Genomic DNA, 22,154 nt, shown 5'->3' with positions numbered 1-22,154 from the left:
ACACTCCTCTAGAGAAAGCACACATGGGAAGGCTTCAGGGAGGGGGGGAACCCCAGAAAAATTGGGGGGGGACGACAATGTTTTTTCCTTTTTTCCCCAAAGCCCTTTGGAAAAAAACTGTCCCCCCCCCCTTTTTCTAGTTTTTTCCAGGCCATCCCACTCCATATTCCAGGTACATCCATGTGCAGCCACAAGAAGTGAAGTTTCGTAACTGCTACACACAGGCCTGTGGCTTTATGCAACTTGCTCTTAGCACACAGAAGAAAGGCTGAAGTATCCGCCGTAAAAGTGAGGAAATGCTACCCTCTTGTGGAAAGCAATAAAGCCCGATTTCCGAGGGTTTGACTGGTGGCTCTCAAACCACACGTCCCGTTGCAGGTGGAGTGAATTGTGCAGCCCCATTAGCGTTCTTCGACGGCATCCACAGAAAGAGTTGCATATAAAATATTTTTATTTGGCAGTATACGTAACAAAGGTAAACACAGGAAAATAGTACATTTTATGTGACCAACAGCCAAAGTCCCTGAGTGAACTAGGCAAGTTTGAAGACTTCTATCTGCTTCACTCTGATCTGGCCATAAGAGTTTCTGCCTCATTTAAAGTTCGACGTTAGAGCCTAAGATTATGCAGGCATTGATCCTGCTGTTTTGTAAATAAGAATTTGTGCTACTGTGTTTTTCCGTGGGGCAGTGACTCCAGCCAAATCTGACTGCAACTGCTGGCATATAAATCTGTATCTTGCTCGTTGCAATCTCTTTGGCACTGAAGGATTATTCTGGGGTGTAAATAAGATGTGCTGAGATTATAAACGGAGCTAATAATGTCATTAACCAGTTCCGGCCATGTTGATGTTAATACTAGCATGTAGTGAGTGTGAAAGTGCCATCTAACACAAGTGTGCAAAAAGAGAGCAATCCCCCCCCCCAAACACAAATCATCGGGCCTAGGAAATATTGAAGGTGGAGCAGAAATGCCTCCATGGCCGCCCATCTGATTTACTACGTTGCCTCCAAAGAGGACTTTGGCAGGAACAGATGGAGGAGTCTTTCTCAGAGGGGTTGAGCCACCCGGGGCCTGATCCCTGGAACCCCAAGCTAAACTTCACTGGAGGAGAGATAAGGGAGCTGAGAGGCGGTGGGAGTAGAGGGTGGTGGGCTTCCAACCTCTGCGTTTGGTGGTGTGAGGTGGAATGTGTCGGTTCGTTCTTTTAAGCCTAGGTATTTTTCTGTGTCGCCAGAGAATCTGGTGGAAATGTGCAGAGAATTTATCTTCTAAGCCAAACTTCTGTATCTCATAAATCTAAATAAGAGCGATGAACATAATTAGGCGTTCTTTACTGACCGGCATGAAGAAGGGAGGTCTGTCCCTGATTACAACTGCATGGCTATCATCATCCACTCGTCCCTGGAGAGTAAGGAAGAGCCGGTCTTCTGCATTACAGAAACCTCTCTCTGGCTAGACCGGATAGGAGGCTCACGGAAAAACTTACTTTCTGTCGGAGGCAGTAGAAAGGGGTTTCGATTAATTTATTAAAAGGGGATTGAAAGCGGAAGGAAACTGGGGGTTTCTTTCCTTGGGGTCTCCTCGATTGTCCAGGTTTCCTAAAAGCACCCCCACAACCGACTGAAATCTAGAGAGAATAAAGCCGAGGCCAGGCATTTCCTACAGGAGGGGGCAGAGCCTGCAAAGACCCTCCAGTCACGTCCTGGAGGTGCTCCTTTTCAGAGAGGCCTGCTTCACCAGGGTCTGCTGATGCCTGCTGCCTTCGGCCGCATTGATGGCTTGACATGTTCTCTGCAAAGCGGAAGGACGCAGCGATTAGAAGGAAAAAGGAGCAGAGAGGGGAAAACCCAGCTCTGCGCTGCCGCTGCCACCTTCAACCAAAAGTTGGCACAAGGAAGTGGTACACGTAGATCTTAGCGACTGTCCGAAGCGCCACCGGAGCCACCTGGGGAGTCTCTGCAATTCCAATTCACAGTTCCGGAGCTCATCTCCCCCCCCACACACCTCCCGGGTCACATGACGCGCACGTCATGCGCTTGGCAACTGAGCCACATTTACGGCCATCTGCAGTGCCTCAGTCATGCGCCCATGGTTTCTGTTGGTTTTGCTGAAAGCTGGCATTTAGGTCCGGTTTTCTGCCTAATAGCAATAGCAATAGCAGTTAGACTTATCTACCGCTTCATAGGGCTTTCAGCCCTCTCTAAGCGGTTTACAGAGTCAGCATATCGCCCCCACAGTCCGGGTCCTCATTTCACCCACCTCGGAAGGATGGAAGGCTGAGTCAACCCTGAGCCAGTCAGGATCGAACTCCAGACTGTGGGCAGAGTCAGCCTGCAATGCTGCATTCTAGCCACTGGGGAGAAAGGAAGGAAGGAAGGAAGGAAGGAAGGAAGGAAGGAAGGAAGGAAGGAAGGAAGGAAGGAAGGAAGGAAGGAAGGAAGGACACTAGCAATAGCACTTAGACTTATATACTGCTTTACAGCCCTCTCTAAGCGGTTTACAGAGTCAGCATATCACCCCCACAGTCTGGGTCCTCATTTCACCCACCTCGGAAGGATGGAAGGCTGAGTCAACCTTGAGCCGGTGAGATTTGAACAGCCGAACTGCAGATAGCAGTCAGCTGAAGTGGCCTGCAGTACTGCACCCTAACCACTGCGCCACCTCGGGCCAAACCATGCTCATAGCCCGTTTTATGACCATCGTCAGTTACAACTGCGATGGGCAGGACCCATCTTGGTTGTAACTCCAGGAGGACGTCCTGGGATTCGAGGCGATGCCTCTGCCTGCCTCCTTCTGAGACTCGATGCTCATGATGCGCTGCGGCTAAGAAACGGTCCAAAGTGACCAGGAATACTGACCCAGGGAGGGAAGGGTCATCCCTCAGGCACCAAAAGGGACATTTTTTCTCCTCCTCTGCTAATTAAGCCAAAACTAATTCTTCCGTCTGGAGGGTAGAAAAACCGATTGCCCTGGAAACTGCCCTCGAAAGGCTGCAGACCGAACGGGGGCCTTAATGTCCGCGCCTGAGGCAAGACCGCAATGTACAAATTGGGTCACCCGGGAAGTTGTGCAATAACCGTTCCCAGGCAAAGACCCAGGACAGTCAGCGTCCAGCGTAGGCCCTGGCTGAATGCTCCAAAGGGAGCCTCACCTTCGCCGCAGCCGCGTCCGGCAGTCGGATTTTCCTGATTAATTCTTGTCCCGAAGTCTCCCTTTTGTGGAAGCACAGCATCCCTTTGTCCTGTTAGAAACGGCACAAAAACACTTAAAACATTCAACTGTGCGTCAGAAAAGAGACCAGAAGGAATCTCTGCGTTTGCCTGATTTCACCTTGGAAAAACCTTCGCGCCCGAAGTTAACCCCGCTGTTATTTTTGCCCAGAGGGTCCCCCAATACTCAGAAGAGATCGATTAGGGCCCCCTGACTTGGTTTGTGAGCCGCCCGGAGTCCCCCTGGGAATAGGGCGGCATAGAAATAGAATAAAATCGAAAATCGAAAGGGCCGCATTTTTCCAGCCATGTCTTCTATTGAGGAAGAGGAGAGAACAGGACGGACTTTGGCCTCTCTTTCAGAACAAAGTCAGATCGAGCCCCTCACCTTATTATTTCCGAGAGTAAAATTATCACTTATCTCACAAAAGGAGAGGCAGCATTTATCTAACTAACAAAATCAATTAAGGAGGGAGGGAAGCAAGGAGGGAAGCAAGGAGAGAAGGAGAGAAGAAAGGAGGGAAGGAAGGAGGGAATGTAGGAGAGAAGGAAGGGGGGAAGGAAGGAGGAAAGGAAGGGGGAAAGGAAGGAGAGAAGGAGAAAAGAAAGGAGGGAAGGAAGGAGAGAAGGAAGGGGGGAAGGAAGGAGGAAAGGAAGGGGGAAAGGAAGGAGAGAAGGAGAAAAGAAAGGAGGGAAGGAAGGAAGGAGGGAAGGAGAGAAGGAGGGAAGGGGAAGGAGGGAGGGAAGGAAGGAGGGAAGGAAGGGGAGTAGGAGAGAAGAAACGAGGGAAGGAAAGAGGGAGGGAGGGAAGAAGAAGTAGGACCGTTGTAAGATAAGATGGATCTATGGGATGATAAAAAAGCAATCTTCAAGTATATTGTCAACTGTAGGGAAAAATTGTTATAAATACATATTATTAATAACAGTTATGAGATCATATAATTGTGAATGTACATATGAAATTGATAAAATAAAATAAAAAATAAATAAATAAATAAAAAATAAATACATATCTATATCTAAAAAAAACATCAATTAAATTAGCAAGGCTAATTTGAAATATATCCTTGAAAGAGAGCAGAGGTTTTGGGTCTGGCTTCCTGTTGCTCTAGCAAGCCAGTTTGCTGATTAATAACAGCTGCATTGGTCAAACTTCTTAGCGGAGATCAGAAGATCTCTTACCTTAACGAAGATTTGCAGCAGGTTCTCCTCTGTCCAAGGGGGGCGTGTAAAATCTTCATATAGGTAATCCCAGTCTGTGGTCATGTGACCTAGGATCTCCACTTCTTTCATTAAGATGACTCTCCTAGAGTGACCGGAAGGTGTTTTAGGAAGGAACAATCCACAATGGGTCCGAGGCCTTTTAACCTGAATGAAGCCATCTCTGCTCCACTAAAGAATAAATGTAGAAATACTTTCTCCCCCATTCTACTTGTGGAGAGGCTCAGCTTCATGGCTAAGCACCATCCCGCTTTGCAACGATTTCCAGGCATCCTTCCACTACTATCAACGTAAGCTTCCGCTGAGGTCTACTCAGCCAACTCTTAGCAGAGCCAACGCATCTGCCATCTCCTTCAATAAGGGGATGATGAGAGAATGTGTCGGGGCAGCAACTTTTAAGTATTAGGCTCCCTCGATTGTTAGATTCCAGGATGAGCAGCGTTTAGGAACTCCTTCCGGGAGAGAAGGGAAAGGAGAGGAGGAAGGAAGGAAGGAAGGAAGGAGAGAAGAAAGAGAAGAAAGGGGGGTAGGAAGGAGGGAGGGAAGCAAGGAGGGAAGGAAGGAGAGAAGGAGAGAAGAAAGGAGGGAAGGAAGGAGGGAATGTAGGAGAAAAGGAAGGGGGGAAGGAAGGAGAGAAGGAGAAAAGAAAGGAGGGAAGGAAGGAAGGAGGGAAGGAGAGAAGGAGGGAAGGAAGGGGAGTAGGAGAGAAAAAACGAGGGAAGGAAAGAGGGAGGGAGGGAAGAAGAAGTAGGACCGTTGTAAGATAAGATGGATCTATGGGATGGTAAGACAGCAATCTTCAAGTATATTGTTAACAGTAGGGAAAAATTGTTATAAATACATATTATTAATAACAGTTATGAGATCATATAATTGTGAATGTATATATGAAATTGATAAAATAAAATAAAAATTAAAAAAAAAAGAAACTCCTTCCGATTCGCTGGCCTGGCCATACCTGCTGGTGACCACAATGTAGGCCTTTCCTCTTCCTACGACTGGACAATAGTGCTGGAAACTCTCGTCCTCCAGCTTCTTGATATGGGAGTTCTGGAGAGGAAGTAAAAATGCTTCGGATTAGATCAGAGCTGCAATATTTAAACTCTTACATGAGGCTGGCCCTGGACTGGCCTCCCTCCCCCAAAGGTGCTGCTCCTGAAGCCCCCATCTGAGAAGCAGCGAAGACAGAGTGAAGGGGAGCCTCAAGGGAGACTCCCCGGAGGCCTTCTGTCCTCAGCCAACAGAGAGCAGGGCACGGCAGGGCGAAGGGAGCGGCCACGTGGGCTGACGAGAGAAGGACAAAAGTCTCCCACGAAGTTCAAAGGTGGCACTCGGAGGAAACAGGAGGAGAAGCCCAATTGCCCCCCCCCTCCCCTTCCCTCTGCAGCTGGGTCTCTTGGCTGAGGAAAACCGCTGTTGAAGGCCGCTGAAGAGCATTGGCCCCTTCTCGAAACGGGGGCCCAATTCTCAGGGAACGTGGCAGAGGACACGACTGTCACCCGCCTTCAAAAAATAAAGTTCTCACAAGTTTAGGTACGAAAAGCAAAATTTTAATTCACCAGTTAATAGCATTATGTACACATCTCTGCAACATTACAAACTGAACACCAATAATCGCAAGTGGGGAAGTATTACCAAGAACTGGCTTTATTTGGGGGAGAAAAGGATTGTGGAGAGAGAGGCGGCTTCTCTTCCCTCGAGAGGGAAAGCGGAGGAGGGCTCAGGGGACCCCAACTCTCCCTCTGCTGCTCTGGGTGTAACCCTCGCTCTCAACAGTCACCGGATTTAGCACATATTCCGGGGGGGGGGGGGAGATGCGTTCCCATTGTTTCGTTATCCCCCAAAACATCTGCCATAAGGATACACCGTCTCCCACATTAATTTTGTCACCTTTAAATCCAGGTAGCGAAACCGTGCATTGAAAGGAAACAGACACGCTTGTAAAAACGTTAAAATAAATAACATGTTTCTGAGTACATCCTTCCTTTTCAGCATCAAGGCACAGGTGTTACTGTTGGAGGAGAATCCACTGCCTCACCTGGACAGGACTCTTCAGGTACCCCCTATCTAGTTGGAGAAAGTCAGATTCCCTACTAGACGTTCCAGTAGAAAATCTGTTCCAGTCAGATTTTGATGGAAGATGGATTGTCGAACTACAAGTCACAGAGGTTTCTCATTTAGGGTCCCCAGGAAGACCTCCCCAAAATATCCACCCCCTGCTTTTATCCATGCTGATGGTGAAAACTTGGGTCGGGACATCACGGTGTCTGTTGTGCTGATGTTTTCTGCACTTACGTTGTGACATTGCGCACAAGTGTACCAAACGCAGTGCACATTTCCCCACCTGCCTGTGGAAGGCTGCGCAGAACGAGATGCTCCGGAGAGGCCAGGGGTTTTATTACCAGACCCTCGGGAGGCAGAGACCCTCCTCTTTGCAGATCACAAAAGGAAGTTTCCAAAAATGTCTTTGGTCTCCGGTAGAAACCATTTAGGAAGAAGGGTCTCCTCCCCACAAGGGGGGGCTTTCTCTCCTGGCCGGCTCTTCCTACCCAGGGCCCCTTTTCCTAGCAGCTCCCTACTCTTGGCATGAAGAAAGAGTTGCCCCGACATTCAAAAGGAAGACTATCCAGAGTTGGTATGAAGAGCATGCAAAGGGATAGCAACCCCCAGCCGGTGAAGGTGGTCCGGAATTAAGTCTTTTTTACGTTTAAATCAAACCAAGGCAGATAAAGGTGGTTAAGTTAATCAGGAAAGGAGGAAGGTAACGGGTGATTCGTTGGTCCAGCCGGGATTGGGCATGCATGGAAGGAGAAAGGGAGAAAGAAGAAGAAGAAGATGATTAGAAAGGGGTGCGGGATGCAGGTCAAAGAAGGGGGGGGGAGGACAATTTAATCAAGGGCTTCCCCCCCCAGTCAACATCCTCAAAAGCCACAGAAACCGCTTGCATTTACCCTTCATGCACATACACACACAGACACACACACACACACACACAGGCACATCTAGGCAGCTCCGTGCAAAGACTGTACCTCAAACAAGTCGCAACCCTCGGCCTCGCCTCGGTCGTAGGGCCGAATGATCCCGTCTTCGCGAATGAGGCGAGGGGGGCGCAGGCTGGAGACCTCTTCGGTCGACTCGGCCACCCTGTGAGGAGAGGGAAGTCCTTTCTAGGGAGGGGGGCCTTCTGGAGAGATCCGTTCCCTCGGATTCTTCTAGAGCCCATTCCAGAGGGACTCGGCTCCAGAAACTCTTTCAGGGAGCTAGCAGAAGGCATCCTGCTCCTCTGCACCGGAAGGCCCAATTCACACAACCAAGAAGGCGGCATGGGGCTCATGTGTGTGTTCCCCGTTCTCACCCGGGTCAAGTTCCCACATGCCGATTTCTAAGCAAGGCTTCCTTGGTCTCCTTCTGGGAAAGGAGTCCTGGGAAGTGACCACACACACACACACACACCCCAGACAGCTGCTGGGCTCACCTCTGGATCCCTTGGAAGGTACTGCTGGCCATGTCAATGATGCCCCCGGTTGGGCGGGCCACCACTCCCACCAGCCCCTTCCCGATGCCCTTGAAGAAGCCAGCCGCACCCTCCTTCTTGGCACCTTTCAGGATCAAGGGAGAGAAAAACGGGATGGCATTTTCTGACTGCAAAGCATTTTAATTTCATTTAATTTTTAATTTAAGCATTTTAATAATCAACACAAGAAGCGTTGGTTTTCTCTTTAACACTTCAAGCTTTAGCGTTCTGACCTCTTGCTTCATGCTTCACTTCATGTCATGACCGTGTTTCAGGGGATTCAAATCAGGGACATTTAAACGGAATATGCAGCAAAGCAGTTACTAAAGTTGCTGTCATATTTATATGTGTCTTGACTGAATTAGCAATAGCAGTTAGACTTATATACCGCTTCATAGGGCTTTCAGCCCTCTCTAAGCGGTTTACAGAGTCAGCATATCGCCCCCAACAACAATCCGGGTCCTCATTTTACCCACCTCGGAAGGATGGAAGGCTGAGTCAACCCTGAGCCGGTGAGATTAGAACCGCCGAACTGCACATAGCGGTCAGCTGAAGTGGCCTGCAGTACTGCACCCTAACCACTGCGCCACCTCGGCTCATTCTCTGTGAGAATTAACTCCAGTTCACTTACCTTCTACAGGTTTTGTGACCATCCCAGTTACTCCGCCAACAACTCCCTTAAAGAAAACGGGGGGGGGGGGGGGGGAGAAATGGTGCAGCAAGTTAGGATGGCAAAGTTTCCCATTCATTTCACCCCAACCCTCCACTTTTTGGGGAAATTTTTGAGTTCGCGGCGGGTTCAGCCTACTCAAACTTTCATCTGAAGACAATTCATCAGAACCAGAAATTCTGATAATAAAGGCAGCTAAGACACAGGGCCCAGCCTGTGAAAAACAAGACCATATTCCACTTTTCATTACTTCCCAAAGCAATTTGGGAAAATAGTGGGTCATAGTAGCTATGAGAAGGTTGCATGTCAATTCTAGGAATTCCTCAGCATGAATCCAGCCTTCCTGGCTGGAATCGGCCTAAACCCCAGAGAGCAGATGGATCAAAACCTCTACGTGGCAGGAGATTATCCAAGAACCGGCTGTAACTTTTGCCAGGTTCTGGGCCAGAAGAAGCTAAACAAGGCCTAGGAATTCCAACCCACCTTCCTCTTTCTGACCTCTTTCGAAAACTCTGCTCCATAGAAAAAATTGCCAAACGCTGCAGGGTCAAAAATCCTCATTGCATTCTACATCATTGCTACTTGCTCCTGAAAAGGGCCCCCCTGAAGGTACCCAGGGATCCCCAGCTTGCTCTCTGGGGAAACTCATCCCCCACCTTCGAGCGGGCTCTCCCGCCCCCCTCACCCACGCAGGCACAAAGGACACAGCGAGGGAGGGTACGCCTTGTTCCCAAAATGTCTAGGAAACACTTGAAAACGATATCAAAACAAAACAACAAAACAACATCAAAACACAATGTTACTGCATATAATTAATAGTCCTCTTTCTGTTGTTCTGGTTTCTGTTTTCTGTTTTACTCACTAGCAGGAGAAAATGAAACACACCCGAAACATAACACAGCACCGATCGGAGGTGGGGTTCCTTTCATACAGTAGGGCAGGGCTGTCCAGACTTGGGGACTTTAAGACTTGTGGATGTCAACTCCCAGAATTCCCCAGCCAGCCCACAAGTCTTAAAGTTCCCAATTTGGACCGCCCTGCAGTCGAGGGTAATAGCAATAGCAGTAGACTTATATACCGCTTCATAGGGCTTTCAGCCCTCTCTAAGCGGTTTACAGAGAGTCAGCATATGGCCCCCAACAATCCGGGTCCTCATTTTACCCACCTCGGAAGGATGGAAGGCTGAGTCAACCCTGAGCCGGTGAGATTTGAACCGCCGAACTGCTGATCTAGCAGTAGCCTGCAGTGCTGCATTTAACCACTGCGCCACCTTGGCCCAGAACCCCAAGCGGTATCTAAAAGAATCGGCGTACCCGCAGGAAGCCCTTTCCGCCTTTGGCCAGGCTGTCCCCAAAGTCCCTCGGCTGGCGCCCCATCTCCTCTCGCCTCTTCTGCTGGAACTCCTTATCCATGGTGATGGCGGCCAGGCCTTTTCCGACCGAGCCGGTGATGCGGGACACCACGCCGGCTGCACCCCCTGCGAGCCAAGGGGAGTTCAGGGACGCCGACGGAGAGCAGCTCCGGGAAGCTCCTCCACCCACCCAAGGTGCCCCACCTACCGACGGTGTGGCCAAGGAGGCTCCTCACGCCGATCACAAAGCCCTCGGCAAACTCCTCGGGCCCCTGGACGGCTCCCTACGGAGAAGCAGACCCCAAGCAGACTTTGAGAGCAAAGCTAAGCGTTAAGTGGGCATCCGGCACCCCCCCCCCCCCCGGCCAATCGTGGCTGTGGAGGGCTTGGGCGGCAGCTGAACCCTTGGAATGAGTTACTTAAAGCTACGTGGCCACTAGCACATGCTCCTCGCTGGAGCCCCCATGGAAAAGCCAGAGGGGGAGAGGAGCCTCCGCATCCTGAGTCTTATCACATACTGGCAGCAGCCCTGAAGGGAGTCACGAGCGAGAGCCGAGATTTCACGGATACCCCCCTCCCCCCGGGGTTTATTAGTCTTCAGGGCCTCCGTCCGAAATAGGCCTCTCTTAAAAATGGCATTTGGGGAGGGGGATTTGGTAGGGTGGGAAGGTGGAACCTTGTCCCAAGGTTTCCTGCTTTTAATCATCGTTCCACAATGCTCTTTCTTTCGTTGTAAGCTGCCTGGAGTCCTCCAGGATTGGGCGGCCTATAAATTTAATAAATGAAATGAATGCTCCAAGGCCCTACCTGGAAGGGCTCGTAGAAGAGGGCCTCCACCCCTTCCGAAAGGCCTCTGATTAAGCCGAAGGGGTTGCCCAGGACATCCAGTCCCAACACAAGGATGTACATCTGCTTCAGGAACTTTCAAGAGACAAGCAAAAAATAATAATACAGAAAATGAGTGTTTGAAATGACACTGGAAGCAGGAGAGGAGGGGAGTAAAAGGAGAAGGGATTCCTAGGTCAAAAGGAGGAGCCCTTAACCAGGAGAGAAACCGCAATGGCTCCGGGCTGCGCTTGCTAATGGGGGTTTATGCAAAGGGGTGGGGGGTGGGGGGCAAAGGACCGGGACTACTTACTTGCCCTCTGTAATGGCCGATGACTCTCCACAGCAATTCATTTCTTTTGTAAAACTGATATCTGATTTCGAAGAAAGCGAGCCTGAAAGCAGCAGATAAACAACCTCACGGAGAATAGTGGCAATCCACTGCTTAGAAACCCAGCCTCCTCTGCATTTAGAGAATCTTACGGGATCTACTCTGTAGGGCACCCTTGTGGAGCAAGCTACCCTTCATCCCCTTCTACTGAAACCCAGCAGAGCTGACAAGCCATCCATCCAGCAAGCAGATTTATGGTCAAAATTTGTGGACCTAATCTCCTGCCTGAGAGAGCCGAGGTGGCGCAGTGGTTAGAGTGCAGCACTGCAGGCCACTTCAGCTGACTGCTATCTGCAGTTCAGCGGTTCAAATCTCACCGGCTCAGGGTTGACTCAGCCTTCCATCCTTCCGAGGTGGGTGAAATGAGGACCCAGACTGTGGGGGCGATATGCTGACTCTGTAAACCGCTTAGAGAGGGCTGAAAGCCCTATGAAGCGGTATATAAGTCTAACTGCTATTGCTATTGCTAAATAAGTGGGAAGGAAGGAAGGAAGGAAGGAAGGAAGGAAGGAAGGAAGGAAGGAAGGAAGGAAGGAAGGGGCAAGAGGCTGATTCTGTATATATGTCTAAGAAATAGGAGCCGAGGTGGCGCAGTGGTTAGGGTGCAGTACTGCAGGCCACTTCAGCTGACTGCTATCTGCAGTTCGGAGGTTCAAATCCCACCGGCTCAGGGTTGACTCAGCCTTCCATCCTTCCGAGGTGGGTGAAATGAGGACCTGGATTGTTGTTGGGGGCGATATGCTGACTCTGTAAACCGCTTAGAGAGGGCTGAAAGCCCTATGAAGCGGTATATAAGTCTAACTGCTATTGCTATTGCTATTCATGGCTGCGTTTTAGAAAACTTTTGTGGATAGTTACATTACGAAATCCAATCCCTCTTGCGGTTTGGGACCTGATTTCAATGGAGTTTGTATCTTTTGCCTCGGAAGGTGGTGCAATTTTGATGTTGTGGCGTGTGGATTTTTCAACCCATATTTGTCAAATGGGTCTTTCTGCTGCTCCAAATCTCGACTGACAGGAGCAGCACAAAGCCCAGGAAATGCGGGAACCCACGCCTGTGGACTCCCTGGCCCATGGTCCCACTGGAAGCAAACAATGGTCCAAGTCCCTTGGTGGAACCCTCACATAAATTGTCCCTGGGCTGCTCCTACTGCCAGGAACCGCTGGAGACGAATCCCGGAGCCCCTTACTTGAAGATGAGGTCATCCACATCGGTCAGCGTGGCTCCGATGCTCTTCAGGAGCAGATTGACGGAATGGATGGCGATCATGTCTCCCTGGCCGGACTCGGAGGCGTCGGTGTCAGAGCCCAAGGAAAGGCTCAAGTGGAGCTGGCAAGAGAGAAAGCAGCGCTTAAGAGAGCCGTTGAAGCTGAAATGCTTTGCCCCCTTAAGGCAGTGGTTCCCAAACTTGGCAACTTTAAGACTTGTGGACTTCAACTCCCAGAATTCTCCAGCCAGCAGAGCTGGCTGGAGAATTCTGGGAGTTGAAGTCCACAAGTCTTAAAGTTGCCAAGTTTGGGAACCACTGCCTTAAGGAGAAGAGAGAGCTCCTTGGAGAAGACCCTGGTGCTGGGAAAGGTGGAAGGAGAGAAGGGGATGGCAGAGGAGGGGGGGGGGCTGGCATGCTGTGGTCCATGGGCCACAAAGAACTGGATATGACTTAGCAACTGAATGACAATCACAACAAGAGAGCCACGGTTAGTTATTAAGCTTTGCTGAATGCAGGATTCATTTAAATGCCACCTTTAAAAAAAATAACAATTATTGAGTTTTCAGTTAACTCATTTTTGACAGCTTTTTAAATTCTGGCAAGTTTCACAGCCACATTCATTCATTCATTCGTACAGTCTCCTTTCAAAAACCTCAATATCAACCTTGTCTCAAAGCTGGCTCTGGATCCTGTTTGCAATTTATTAAATTGAGGAGGGAATCAAAAGAATTCCGCCAGGAACGTTCTGCTGAATTTTCAATTTAGCATTTCTGCCCAGAAATTTAAATGCAAAGCCGTCTGATGAAAAAAAAAAGGCACTTTTAAAATATTGGGGGACAGGGAGAAATAGAAGTAGAAATAATGCCTCCTATTAGGGCCGTGATAATGAAAAGCAAATTATGGAATTTGTGGTCCTCTAAGAAGAAGCCTTTAGGCTCAAAGTGTAAAAAAAAAACCCAGAATTTAAGGCCAGTTCCACAAATTATTCCAAATTAACCCAAGAGATGTTTTCTTCCATCTAGTTAGCTAGCTAATGGAGAAAGAAATTAAACTTTACCATATATGGAAGCAGAGCCAGAATGCCACAAAGCCATTTTCTCCCTGCTGGGCTCATGTAAGGATGTAAAACAGGGAAATGAGGAAGGGGGCTGTGTGGTTCTCCTCAGAGGGGGGTCTCAGGCGATGCTCACTGGAGGGAATAAGTGCTCCTGGCGCTAAAGCCTTGGAGCTTGGGCCGAACCGCAAACTTCAACGCCCTGACATCAATAACCGAGAGGCATTGGGGCAAATGCTTCGCCCCTTTCAGGTGCCCTGGGACGGCCTCGTGCCAGGGGAGATCTTTTGGGGGGAGGAAGTGCTGTTCTATGACAAGATACCTTCAGTGGAGAAATGTGGAAGTGCTCAAAGAAACTAAGCGTGGATACGTCCGTCAAGGAGGATTCCATCAACTCCGTGTTAAGAGCATCGATATCTTTCTGTATCAACCCGGCCTGTTAAAACAGAAATAAGTCTGAACAGGTATCCTCAATTGGGTTCAAGCACAAACATTGCACATTTTCACATCTGTTTACTGAAGCTTCTTCCAGTTAATATCTTCAAGCCTTTCAGTAGCCTCGCTTGTGCTTTTTTTCAAAGGGGGGGGGAGGGTTCTAGAGCCGAGGTGGCGCAGTGGTTAGAGTGCAGCACTGCAGGCTACTTCAGCTGACTGCTAGTTCTGCAGTTCGGCTGTTCAAATCTCACCGGCTCAGGGTTGACTCAGCCTTCCATCCTTTCCGAGGTGGGTAAAATGAGGACCCAGATTGTTGGGGGCAATATGCTGACTCTGTAAACCGCTTAGAGAGGGCTGAAAGCCCTATGAAGCGGTATATAAGTCTTAACTGCTATTGTTATTCCCTTTTTCTTTTTAATTCCTCCAGTTTTTAATACATCCCCCCCAAGTGGAGGCGGTGGCTACCTTCTGCTTCTCGGCTTCTGGGTCTGTGGCTGGAGTGAAGAGGTCAATCACCGCTGCTAGGAATCCCTGATCCACCTTCAAGGCCATCTCCTGGACAAGAGCCATGAAATACCTGGCAGGAGGAAATCAGAACTGACCCAGGAAGCCTGCAGGAGAGCAACTCTGGAATGGGGGGAGCGGGAAGGGCCCCCGGGTTTTATCTGCCAGGACCTGCAATCAGACCCCCACATCTTCTAGAGCAGTGTTTCTCAACCTTGGCAACTTGAAGATGTCTGGACTTCAACTCCCAGAATTCCCCAGCCAGCGAATGCTGGCTGGGGAATTCTGGGAGTTGAAGTCCAGACATCTTCAAGTTGCCAAGGTTGAGAAACACTGCTCCAGAGGGAACTGTGGAGGGAGTCATCTTGAAATGCTACGCCAAAATCTACACCTAGGGAATCAGTGGACTGTTTTACCTTTTCTCTGAATGGGAAGAACATGGCTGTTGTTGGGAACCAGACGGATACAACGCCTGAATATTCAGACACGGCTGAATATAATTTACTTACTTGAACTGCAACACTTTGCTGTATTCATTGAATCGGATGATGACGCTGACGTCAATGAATGGTTTCGGTTCTAAGTCGAAGAAAGAGAGAGAGATGAATTGAATGCCTGTTTCGCCTGGTTTGGTTAATATCAGGAATGTCCCAACCTTGGCAACTTTAAGTCCTTTGGACTTCAACTCCCAGAATTCCCCAGCCGGCTGGTCTTAAAGAGCCGAGGTGGCACAGTGGTTAAATGCAGCACTGCAGGCTACTTCAGCTGACTGCTAGTTCTGCAGTTCGGCTGTTCAAATCTCACCGGCTCAAGGTTGACTCAGCCTTCCATCCTTCCGAGGTGGGTGAAATGAGGACCCGGATTGTTGGGGGCGATATGCTGACTCTGTAAACCGCTTAGAGAGGGCTGAAAGCCCTATGAAGTGGTATATAAGTCTAACTGCTATTGCTATAACTGCTATTAAAAGTTACCAAGGTTGGGTACCCCTGAGTTTGTGGGTCAACTGGTGCTTGAAATTCATCTCACCTGAATCGAGTGCGATGGATTTGGGAGGAGCCACAGGGTGAAACACCACGGGGAACATGGAACCGGGGAGCTGGTTGTCAACCTTCAAGGGAGGAGAACAGGGGTATAGGGAGGCCGTTAACCAGTCTGCCAGTTATTTCTAAACAAGGAACTCTGCAGGCGGGATGTGCCAGCCTCTATTTAACTAAAAATGCCAACGGATCGGAAAGACGGTGGAGTTGTGATACCAGATTAAGAGGAAAAGCCTAAGAGGATTTGCTGAGGAGGAAATTGTGATGTTAATGTTTCTCACAAAACACAGCTGTAACGTTTTTTGATTGTCTCGTTTTCTCTTTCAGGAACACCACCAAGTGGATTTCTAGGAGCCGACCCTGGATAAGTACAGCGATAAGGGCCTCGGGGCGATCATCTTTCGGAAACCCAGCCTCTTAATCCCTGGGGGGGGCAGGGGGGGGGAGAGATTAGCCTTCTCCGAGAGCAAAGGCACCTTACCTGCAGCCAGTATAACTGAGCCCGTAAGCTCTTTTGATGCGCGGACTGCTTGAATTCAATTTGGATGGCCGACAGAAAGTCTCGCTTGATTATGCATCTGAATGGAAGGCGCATTTCCATTGGCACCTTATCAAAGTTTATCTGGAAATAGAAAGCAGAGCTACAGAGCTGCCATTCTGTATTGCCCCTCGCTTCACGACCCAAGATACGGGGGACATTTCAGCCCAAAATGCAACTCCTGAGAAACAGTGAAAATCTTCTTCCTCTCAACTGCCACCCTCTTATTGTGCCTCTCACTTCTTGTTGTGACAGACACAACAACAGTGACGAAGACACCGGATTTCCCCTTGCCCCTCTGAAAACTACGCCTTGACTAACCCAGCCCTGGGCTATTTTGCTTGTCTTCAAGGCCCAAAGTCAGGCATTGTTCAGGAGCTCCAATGTCAATCATCTTGATTCGAAGCTATTCAACAAACCTTAAATGCTGAAATATGCTCTTGGCTGTCCAGAACCTGAAACAGTCTTTCTCAACGCTCAAATGCCCTGCCCTGGACTCAAGAACTAGCATTAGCCTAGCGCTGATTGTGTTACCTAGTCCGGTAATGAAATGTTTGCAAGGAGGCCACCAAGCTCAGAGAGCACCTAGGACCCCACAACTCTAGAACGGGCTGGAGGTGTTTCTCACTCCTGAAAGGGAGTGGAGAGTCACAAAGAAGAGATTTTGCCCAGCCTCCGAGGCTCAGCTGCACTTCCGCCACGTGGAGGACTTGACCTCAGGGCCGGATTTCCCTATAGGCTAACTAGGCTTCAGCCTAGGGCCTCAAGATCAAGAGGGGCCTACATTCAAATTGTTAGCAAAATTAAAACTACACTATTCTAAAAACAGTGAACACTAAAACACTGAACCGAAAATAAGGAGAAATTCTACGCAGATGACTAATAAACAAACATAAAAATGTATTGGTTAAGATCGTTCCAGCACCGCGGCAGTTGGGGAGCCCGCCCACGTTCCCGGCACCGGCGGTCGGGCGAGAGGCACGGCCGCTCCCAGTAGCCGCCCCGTCAATGCGGAGCCCACCAGCGGCCAGGCAGGTGAGGGTGAGGGGGCCGAGCCGGGCAGCTGAGCGCAGCAGGGGAGGCGGCTGGCCTCGCTGCCTTTGCCGCAGAGCAGAGCCGCCCTCCGTCGGGAGGCCAGCTATAAATATCGATATATATTGATATATATCACAGTAATTATGTATTTTATTGTCTCTCATGTAATTTACAAACTTAAAAATGGGAGGTGAAAGGGCCTCGTAAGTGGAATAGCCTAGGGCCCCTTTTCATCTAAATCCGGCCCTGCTTGGCCTCCACCTCTGGCTCCAGCCTACCTCAAAGTTGTTGTTGATCTTAATCCAGCCGGAAGGTTCCGTGCTCTGCGCAGAGATACGCCTTTGATAAACCTGTTCCAAGAGGTTGATGTGCTTCTGGTTGAAGGGCTTCCACCGTTGCTTTGGTTTCAGTTCCCAGACGATGCCGGAACTGCGAAAAAGAAAGGGAGAATCAGATGCCAAATCCTTAGAGGCAAATACACTGCACGCCCTGAAAGGAAACATCTCTTAATTATTTAATTTCTAAACTGCTGCTTCTCTGCAATGTGACCGAGACCGAATGCCACTTAGGAGTCACAAGAAAAACCTCCGTCAAATCCATTTTAAGCAGCTTTTTCTTTTTTTATATTAAAAGACTCCAAAACGGGCATTTGATTAGGGAAATACGACCAACTAAAGCTTTGCACCAAAAGCGTCACCTGCAACACCCCCCCGGACGATCAACCTTACCTGGTGATGCCTATGTAAGAGATCTCCTGCTTCCGGGTGTTGTTGACCAGGGAAAGGCCGAGGCCCTGAAGAGCGATGTTTATTTCCTGGTCAGGCTGCTCCATCTCCTCGGCCTGCCTCGCTTTGGACACCAAGGCCACGTCCTCCGTGAACAGCAGGACCCTCTGCCGCCCATCCAGGAAAGAGACCCAGTGGATGGGGGTGTTGGCGTTGTACGGAAACTGCCCACACTCGTCCTGAATTGGCAAGGGAAAAAGAAGAGGAGGCAAGGAGAAGGATGGTAAGCAGCAAAATGGGAACCCTTTGCATACGCTTCTGTTAAAGTAGTGAATCCTTTAAAAGGTTCCCCTCGCACACGTGCGCTAGTCGTTCCCGACTCTAGGGGGCGATGGTGCTCATCTCCGTTTCAAAGCCGAAGAGCCGGCGCTGTCCGAAGACGTCTCTGTGGTCACGTGGCCGGCATGACTAAATGCCAAAGGCGCATTGAACGCTGTTCCCTTCCCACCAAAGGTGGTTCCTATTTTTCTACTTGCATTTTTTTAACGTGCTTTCGAACTGCTAGGTTGGCAGAAGCTGGGACAAGTCGCGGGAGCTCACTCTGTTATGCGACGCTAGGGATTTGAACCGCCAAACTGCCGACCTTGAGATTGAGTGCATGATGTGGTTTTTAATTTGTTTTTCTCTGGTTTTTTTTTTTAATTCTTTATTATTTTTTTAAAATGTATTTTCTGTAAGCCACCCGGAGTCCTTCGGGATTGGGCGGCCTATAAATTGATTAAATACTAATACTAATAACCTTTCTGATCGAAAAGCTCAGCGTCTTAGCCACTCAGCCACCGCGTCCCTCAGCGAATCCTTTAATTTAGCTTTGAAAATAGTCTTTGGCTGATTAGCAAGGAAAAAGGATTGAAGAAAGTAGCATAAATATTGCTGAAAAGGGGTTGCTAGGCTATAAAATAATCAGCTGCCCAAATGAATATGTTGAGCAGGAGGCTTTTGGATTCAAAAATTAAACGCTATTTCCAGCAGCAGGGGAGCGAGGGAGGGGGGAGGGAGGCGTGACCCGTCAAAACCGCGGTCCACAAAAGCGTGCTCGACGAAAGCGCGCATTTGACGTCATCACAGCGCGACGAAAAAAATTAAAAATTGAAATAAAAATAAAATTAAAGCAAGCCGATTCACATAAAGGTAAGGGTTAGGTTAAGGGTTAGGGTTAGGGTTAGGTTTAGAGCGTTAGGGTTACGTTTAGCGTTAGGTTAAGGGTTAGCGTTAGGTTTAGCGTTAGGTTAAGGGTTACATTTAGGGTTAGGTTTAGGGTTAGGTTTAGGGTTAGGTTTGGGGGGGTTAGGGTAAGGTTTTCGCTTTATTTTTACATTTATCGATCACAGCGCGATGACGTCACGTACGCACTTTCGTCGAGCGCGATTTTGTCGTCCGCGGTTTTGTGGTGGAACCGGAGGGAGGAGCATACAAAGACTGAGACTGCTAGATTGACAGGTTCTTTTTAAAGATACAGATTACCTTGAGAAGATCCAGTTCACCCGTGTTTTGTGCATAGTTCCAACTTAATTTTCTCATCCCTGTAGGATCTTCCCACACGAACAATCTAACTTCCTTCGGCTTCAGCTCCATCACTTCCTGCAGGCCGCTGCATGGATGAAAAAAACACCAGTGGGAAACCCCTGGGATGCCCCCTGCCCTCCAAGAGCAGCGCCTCTCGCTCAAGTTTGAGTTTGAGTTTCATTTTATTTATATGCCGCCCTATTCCCTGCGGGACTCAGGGCGGCGCACAAACCCAAGGACGGGAAGGGAAAGACACAAAAACTACAAAATACAGGGCATTTAAAAACAGCCACACGATTCGAGAGGGGAAGGGAACTCATCGACCCCAGGCCTGCTGACACAGCCAGGTTTTAACGGCTTTTCGGAAGGCCTGGAGAGAGGTGAGGGTCCGAATCTCTGCAGGGAGCTCGTTCCAAAGGGTCGGAGCTGCCACAGAGAAGGCCCTCCCCCGGGTAGTGGCCAGATGACACGGGGGCCTCCCCACACCTACCTCTGCTGGTACTTCAGAGTCGCCCACGAAGTCTGGTTGATGACCAACGCAGGGGCAGCCCCCTCGTAATAATCGGAGACGTTGATAACGATGGAATGCTCGGCCAGGCTGACGTTCACCAGGACACCCGTGTTCTGTGGGGAGGAAGAGAAGCGATGGCCTGCAATTTCACTGCAGCTCCAGAAGTGGCCCTTCCCCATGACTCCCACCTGCAAGGTCAGGGGGAGAGGCACAGCCAGGGCCCCAGGTGGCTTTCAGAGCCTTAAAAGAGAAGAACAAGCTTAATCTGCCGTCTTACCATTTTTTCCAGGCTCAGCAAGGTCCCGTTGTCCTGTCGGTTGTAGAAGAAGGGCTTGGAAAATTGTTCGGAGCCGCTCGCTCTGATGCAGAGCTTGCCAGAGGGACTTTCAGGCCAAAATGCAACACACTAGCAGGCGAAAAGAGAACAGGGGGTAGATAAAGAAATAAGTAGGCCAACTGCTTTGATTAATGTCTTGTAAGAAGTTGGAGTCGGCACGTTCTCCAACCTGGCGCCCTCTGGAGATTCCACATTAGCTGTAGAGGAAGGTTGTGAAGTTTGGTGATCCATTATTTACCACGTTGAGCTCCCTCTGAATGTGCTGCTTTAGTGCTCCAACACAGCGTTTCTCAACCTTGGCAACTTGAAGATGTCTGGACTTCAATTCCCAGAATTCCCCAGCCAGCGAATGCTGGCTGGGGAATTCTGGGAGTTGAAGTCCGGACATCTTCAAGTTGCCAAGGTTGAGAAACACTGCTCCAACAGATCGGAGTGAATCAATAATAAGATTATTGATTCACTCAATAATAATAATCAATAATAATTAACAAGAGAGCTGGACACTGAACAACTAACATCACAGCTACGTTTTACAACTAGAAACTCTTAAGAAGCCCTTGTTTCACAGAAAACAGGACATTGAGAGCAAGACAGCTAAGCTGACCGACTCGGCCTTCGGACGCTACCTCTGAGGGCGAGAAGTAATTCCATTTGTTAGTAGGAAACGATCCGTCAGCTCCTATTTCTCCGAATTCCAGCTCCAAGGAAGAGGAGTTTGTGATGGTGTAGAATGGCGTCAGAGTGACGATACGAGTCAGGTTGAAGCTGCTCATTTGAATGGTAACGCCAACCTGCGGAATGAGGTTACCGTTTAAAGCCCTACATGGCTTGGGACCTGGATATCTGCGGGACCGCCTCCTGCCACATACCTCCCAACGACCCATAAGATCTCACAAGCTGGGCCTCCTCCGGGTGCCGTCGACCGGGCAATGCCGGTTGATGAGCACTCAGGGGAGGTCTTTCTCTGTGGCTGCTCCGGCCCTGTGGAACGATCTACCGAGCCGAGGTGGCGCAGTGGTTAAATGCAGCACTGAAGGCTACTTCAGCTGACTGCAGTTCTGCAGTTCGGCTGTTCAAATCTCACTGGCTCAGGGTTGACTCAGCCTTCCATCCTTCCGAGGTGGGTAAAATGAGGACCCGGATTGTTGTTGGGGGCAATATGCTGACTCTGTAAACCGCTTAGAGAGGGCTGAAAGCCCTATGAAGCGGTATATAAGTCTAACTGCTATTGCTATTGCTATTGCTACCTGCAGAGATCCGGACCCTTCCCACTCTCTCGGCCTTCCGAAAAGCCATTAAAACCTGGCTGTTCTGGCAGGCCTGGGGCTGTTGACCCCATAATGAGGTCCAGCCCCATCTAGGACTGAGTGTATGGTGTGTTGTTTTTTAAATCTATCTTTTTCCCCCCCTATATTTTAGTTTTTATTTTATTCTTGTATTTGTAAGCCGCCTGGAGTCCTACGGGATTGTGCTGCATATAAATTTTATTAAATTCAAATTCAAAGTTTATATTTCAAGAAGACTCAGCAGAATGTGTATTTTAACATGGCTTAGAAAGGTTTTGGCTTTGTGCTGATCTAAGGGATGGCTTTGGTTGTGCACTGCCAGGAGGATGGAGTCGGGTTCCCCAGACCAAGGATCACCCCATCCCAGCCACTGAGAGGAGAACAGGGAAACAAGCCTCTGGCTGGAATAAACAAGAGCAATTTGTCAAAGGAGGGAGGGAGGGAGGGAGGGAGGGAGGGAGGGAGGGAGGGAGGGAGGGAGGGAGGGAGGGAGGAGGAGGAAGGAAGGAAGGAAGGAAGGAAGGAAGGAAGGAAGGAAGGGCAGAAATCCAACAGTACCAGAAAGTCCATGTTGCCGGCTGGACACTTCACACATCCAGAATTTCCCACTGTATCCAGGGAGAAACCGTTTGACCATGTACTGGTGGAGATGCACAGCTGGATCTAGACAACAAGGGAGGACCAAAAGGTTTGGAGGACAGAAAACGAAGCGTTTCTTTCTGAAAATCAGA

The 22,154-nt window shown here is 49.3% G+C and overlaps 1 protein-coding gene across 2 annotated transcripts in view; it reads right to left on the bottom strand.

The window, feature by feature from the left end:
- Positions 1 to 433: 433 nt before the first annotated feature.
- VPS13C (vacuolar protein sorting 13 homolog C) overlaps positions 434 to 22,154 on the bottom strand; it is a 70,095-nt gene continuing 48,374 nt past the window's right edge. For both annotated transcript variants that reach the window (XM_087703955.1, XM_087703957.1), the window contains 24 exons: positions 21,982 to 22,086; positions 20,764 to 20,928; positions 20,078 to 20,206; positions 19,780 to 19,913; positions 19,248 to 19,374; positions 17,727 to 17,962; positions 17,277 to 17,427; positions 15,907 to 16,047; positions 15,415 to 15,496; positions 14,898 to 14,967; positions 14,350 to 14,461; positions 13,772 to 13,885; positions 12,375 to 12,514; positions 11,107 to 11,188; positions 10,776 to 10,889; positions 10,177 to 10,252; positions 9,931 to 10,094; positions 8,579 to 8,624; positions 7,909 to 8,032; positions 7,463 to 7,577; positions 5,392 to 5,483; positions 4,395 to 4,518; positions 3,155 to 3,244; positions 434 to 1,794 (listed from right to left, as the gene is read on the bottom strand). In XM_087703955.1, the coding sequence (XP_087560081.1) occupies positions 1,699 to 1,794; positions 3,155 to 3,244; positions 4,395 to 4,518; positions 5,392 to 5,483; positions 7,463 to 7,577; positions 7,909 to 8,032; positions 8,579 to 8,624; positions 9,931 to 10,094; positions 10,177 to 10,252; positions 10,776 to 10,889; positions 11,107 to 11,188; positions 12,375 to 12,514; positions 13,772 to 13,885; positions 14,350 to 14,461; positions 14,898 to 14,967; positions 15,415 to 15,496; positions 15,907 to 16,047; positions 17,277 to 17,427; positions 17,727 to 17,962; positions 19,248 to 19,374; positions 19,780 to 19,913; positions 20,078 to 20,206; positions 20,764 to 20,928; positions 21,982 to 22,086 (2,829 nt within the window). In that variant the 3' untranslated portion in view covers positions 434 to 1,698. The remainder of the gene's footprint in view (positions 1,795 to 3,154; positions 3,245 to 4,394; positions 4,519 to 5,391; positions 5,484 to 7,462; positions 7,578 to 7,908; positions 8,033 to 8,578; positions 8,625 to 9,930; positions 10,095 to 10,176; positions 10,253 to 10,775; positions 10,890 to 11,106; positions 11,189 to 12,374; positions 12,515 to 13,771; positions 13,886 to 14,349; positions 14,462 to 14,897; positions 14,968 to 15,414; positions 15,497 to 15,906; positions 16,048 to 17,276; positions 17,428 to 17,726; positions 17,963 to 19,247; positions 19,375 to 19,779; positions 19,914 to 20,077; positions 20,207 to 20,763; positions 20,929 to 21,981; positions 22,087 to 22,154) is intronic.

This window comes from Thamnophis sirtalis, unplaced genomic scaffold (assembly GCF_051295495.1).
Source record: "Thamnophis sirtalis isolate CommonGarterSnake01/CBP01778 unplaced genomic scaffold, rThaSir2_p1.2 scaffold_2, whole genome shotgun sequence".
Lineage (NCBI taxonomy): Eukaryota > Metazoa > Chordata > Lepidosauria > Squamata > Natricidae > Thamnophis > Thamnophis sirtalis.
Note: the sequence above shows the minus strand (reverse complement) of the source record. Positions and strands in the feature narration are given on the sequence as shown.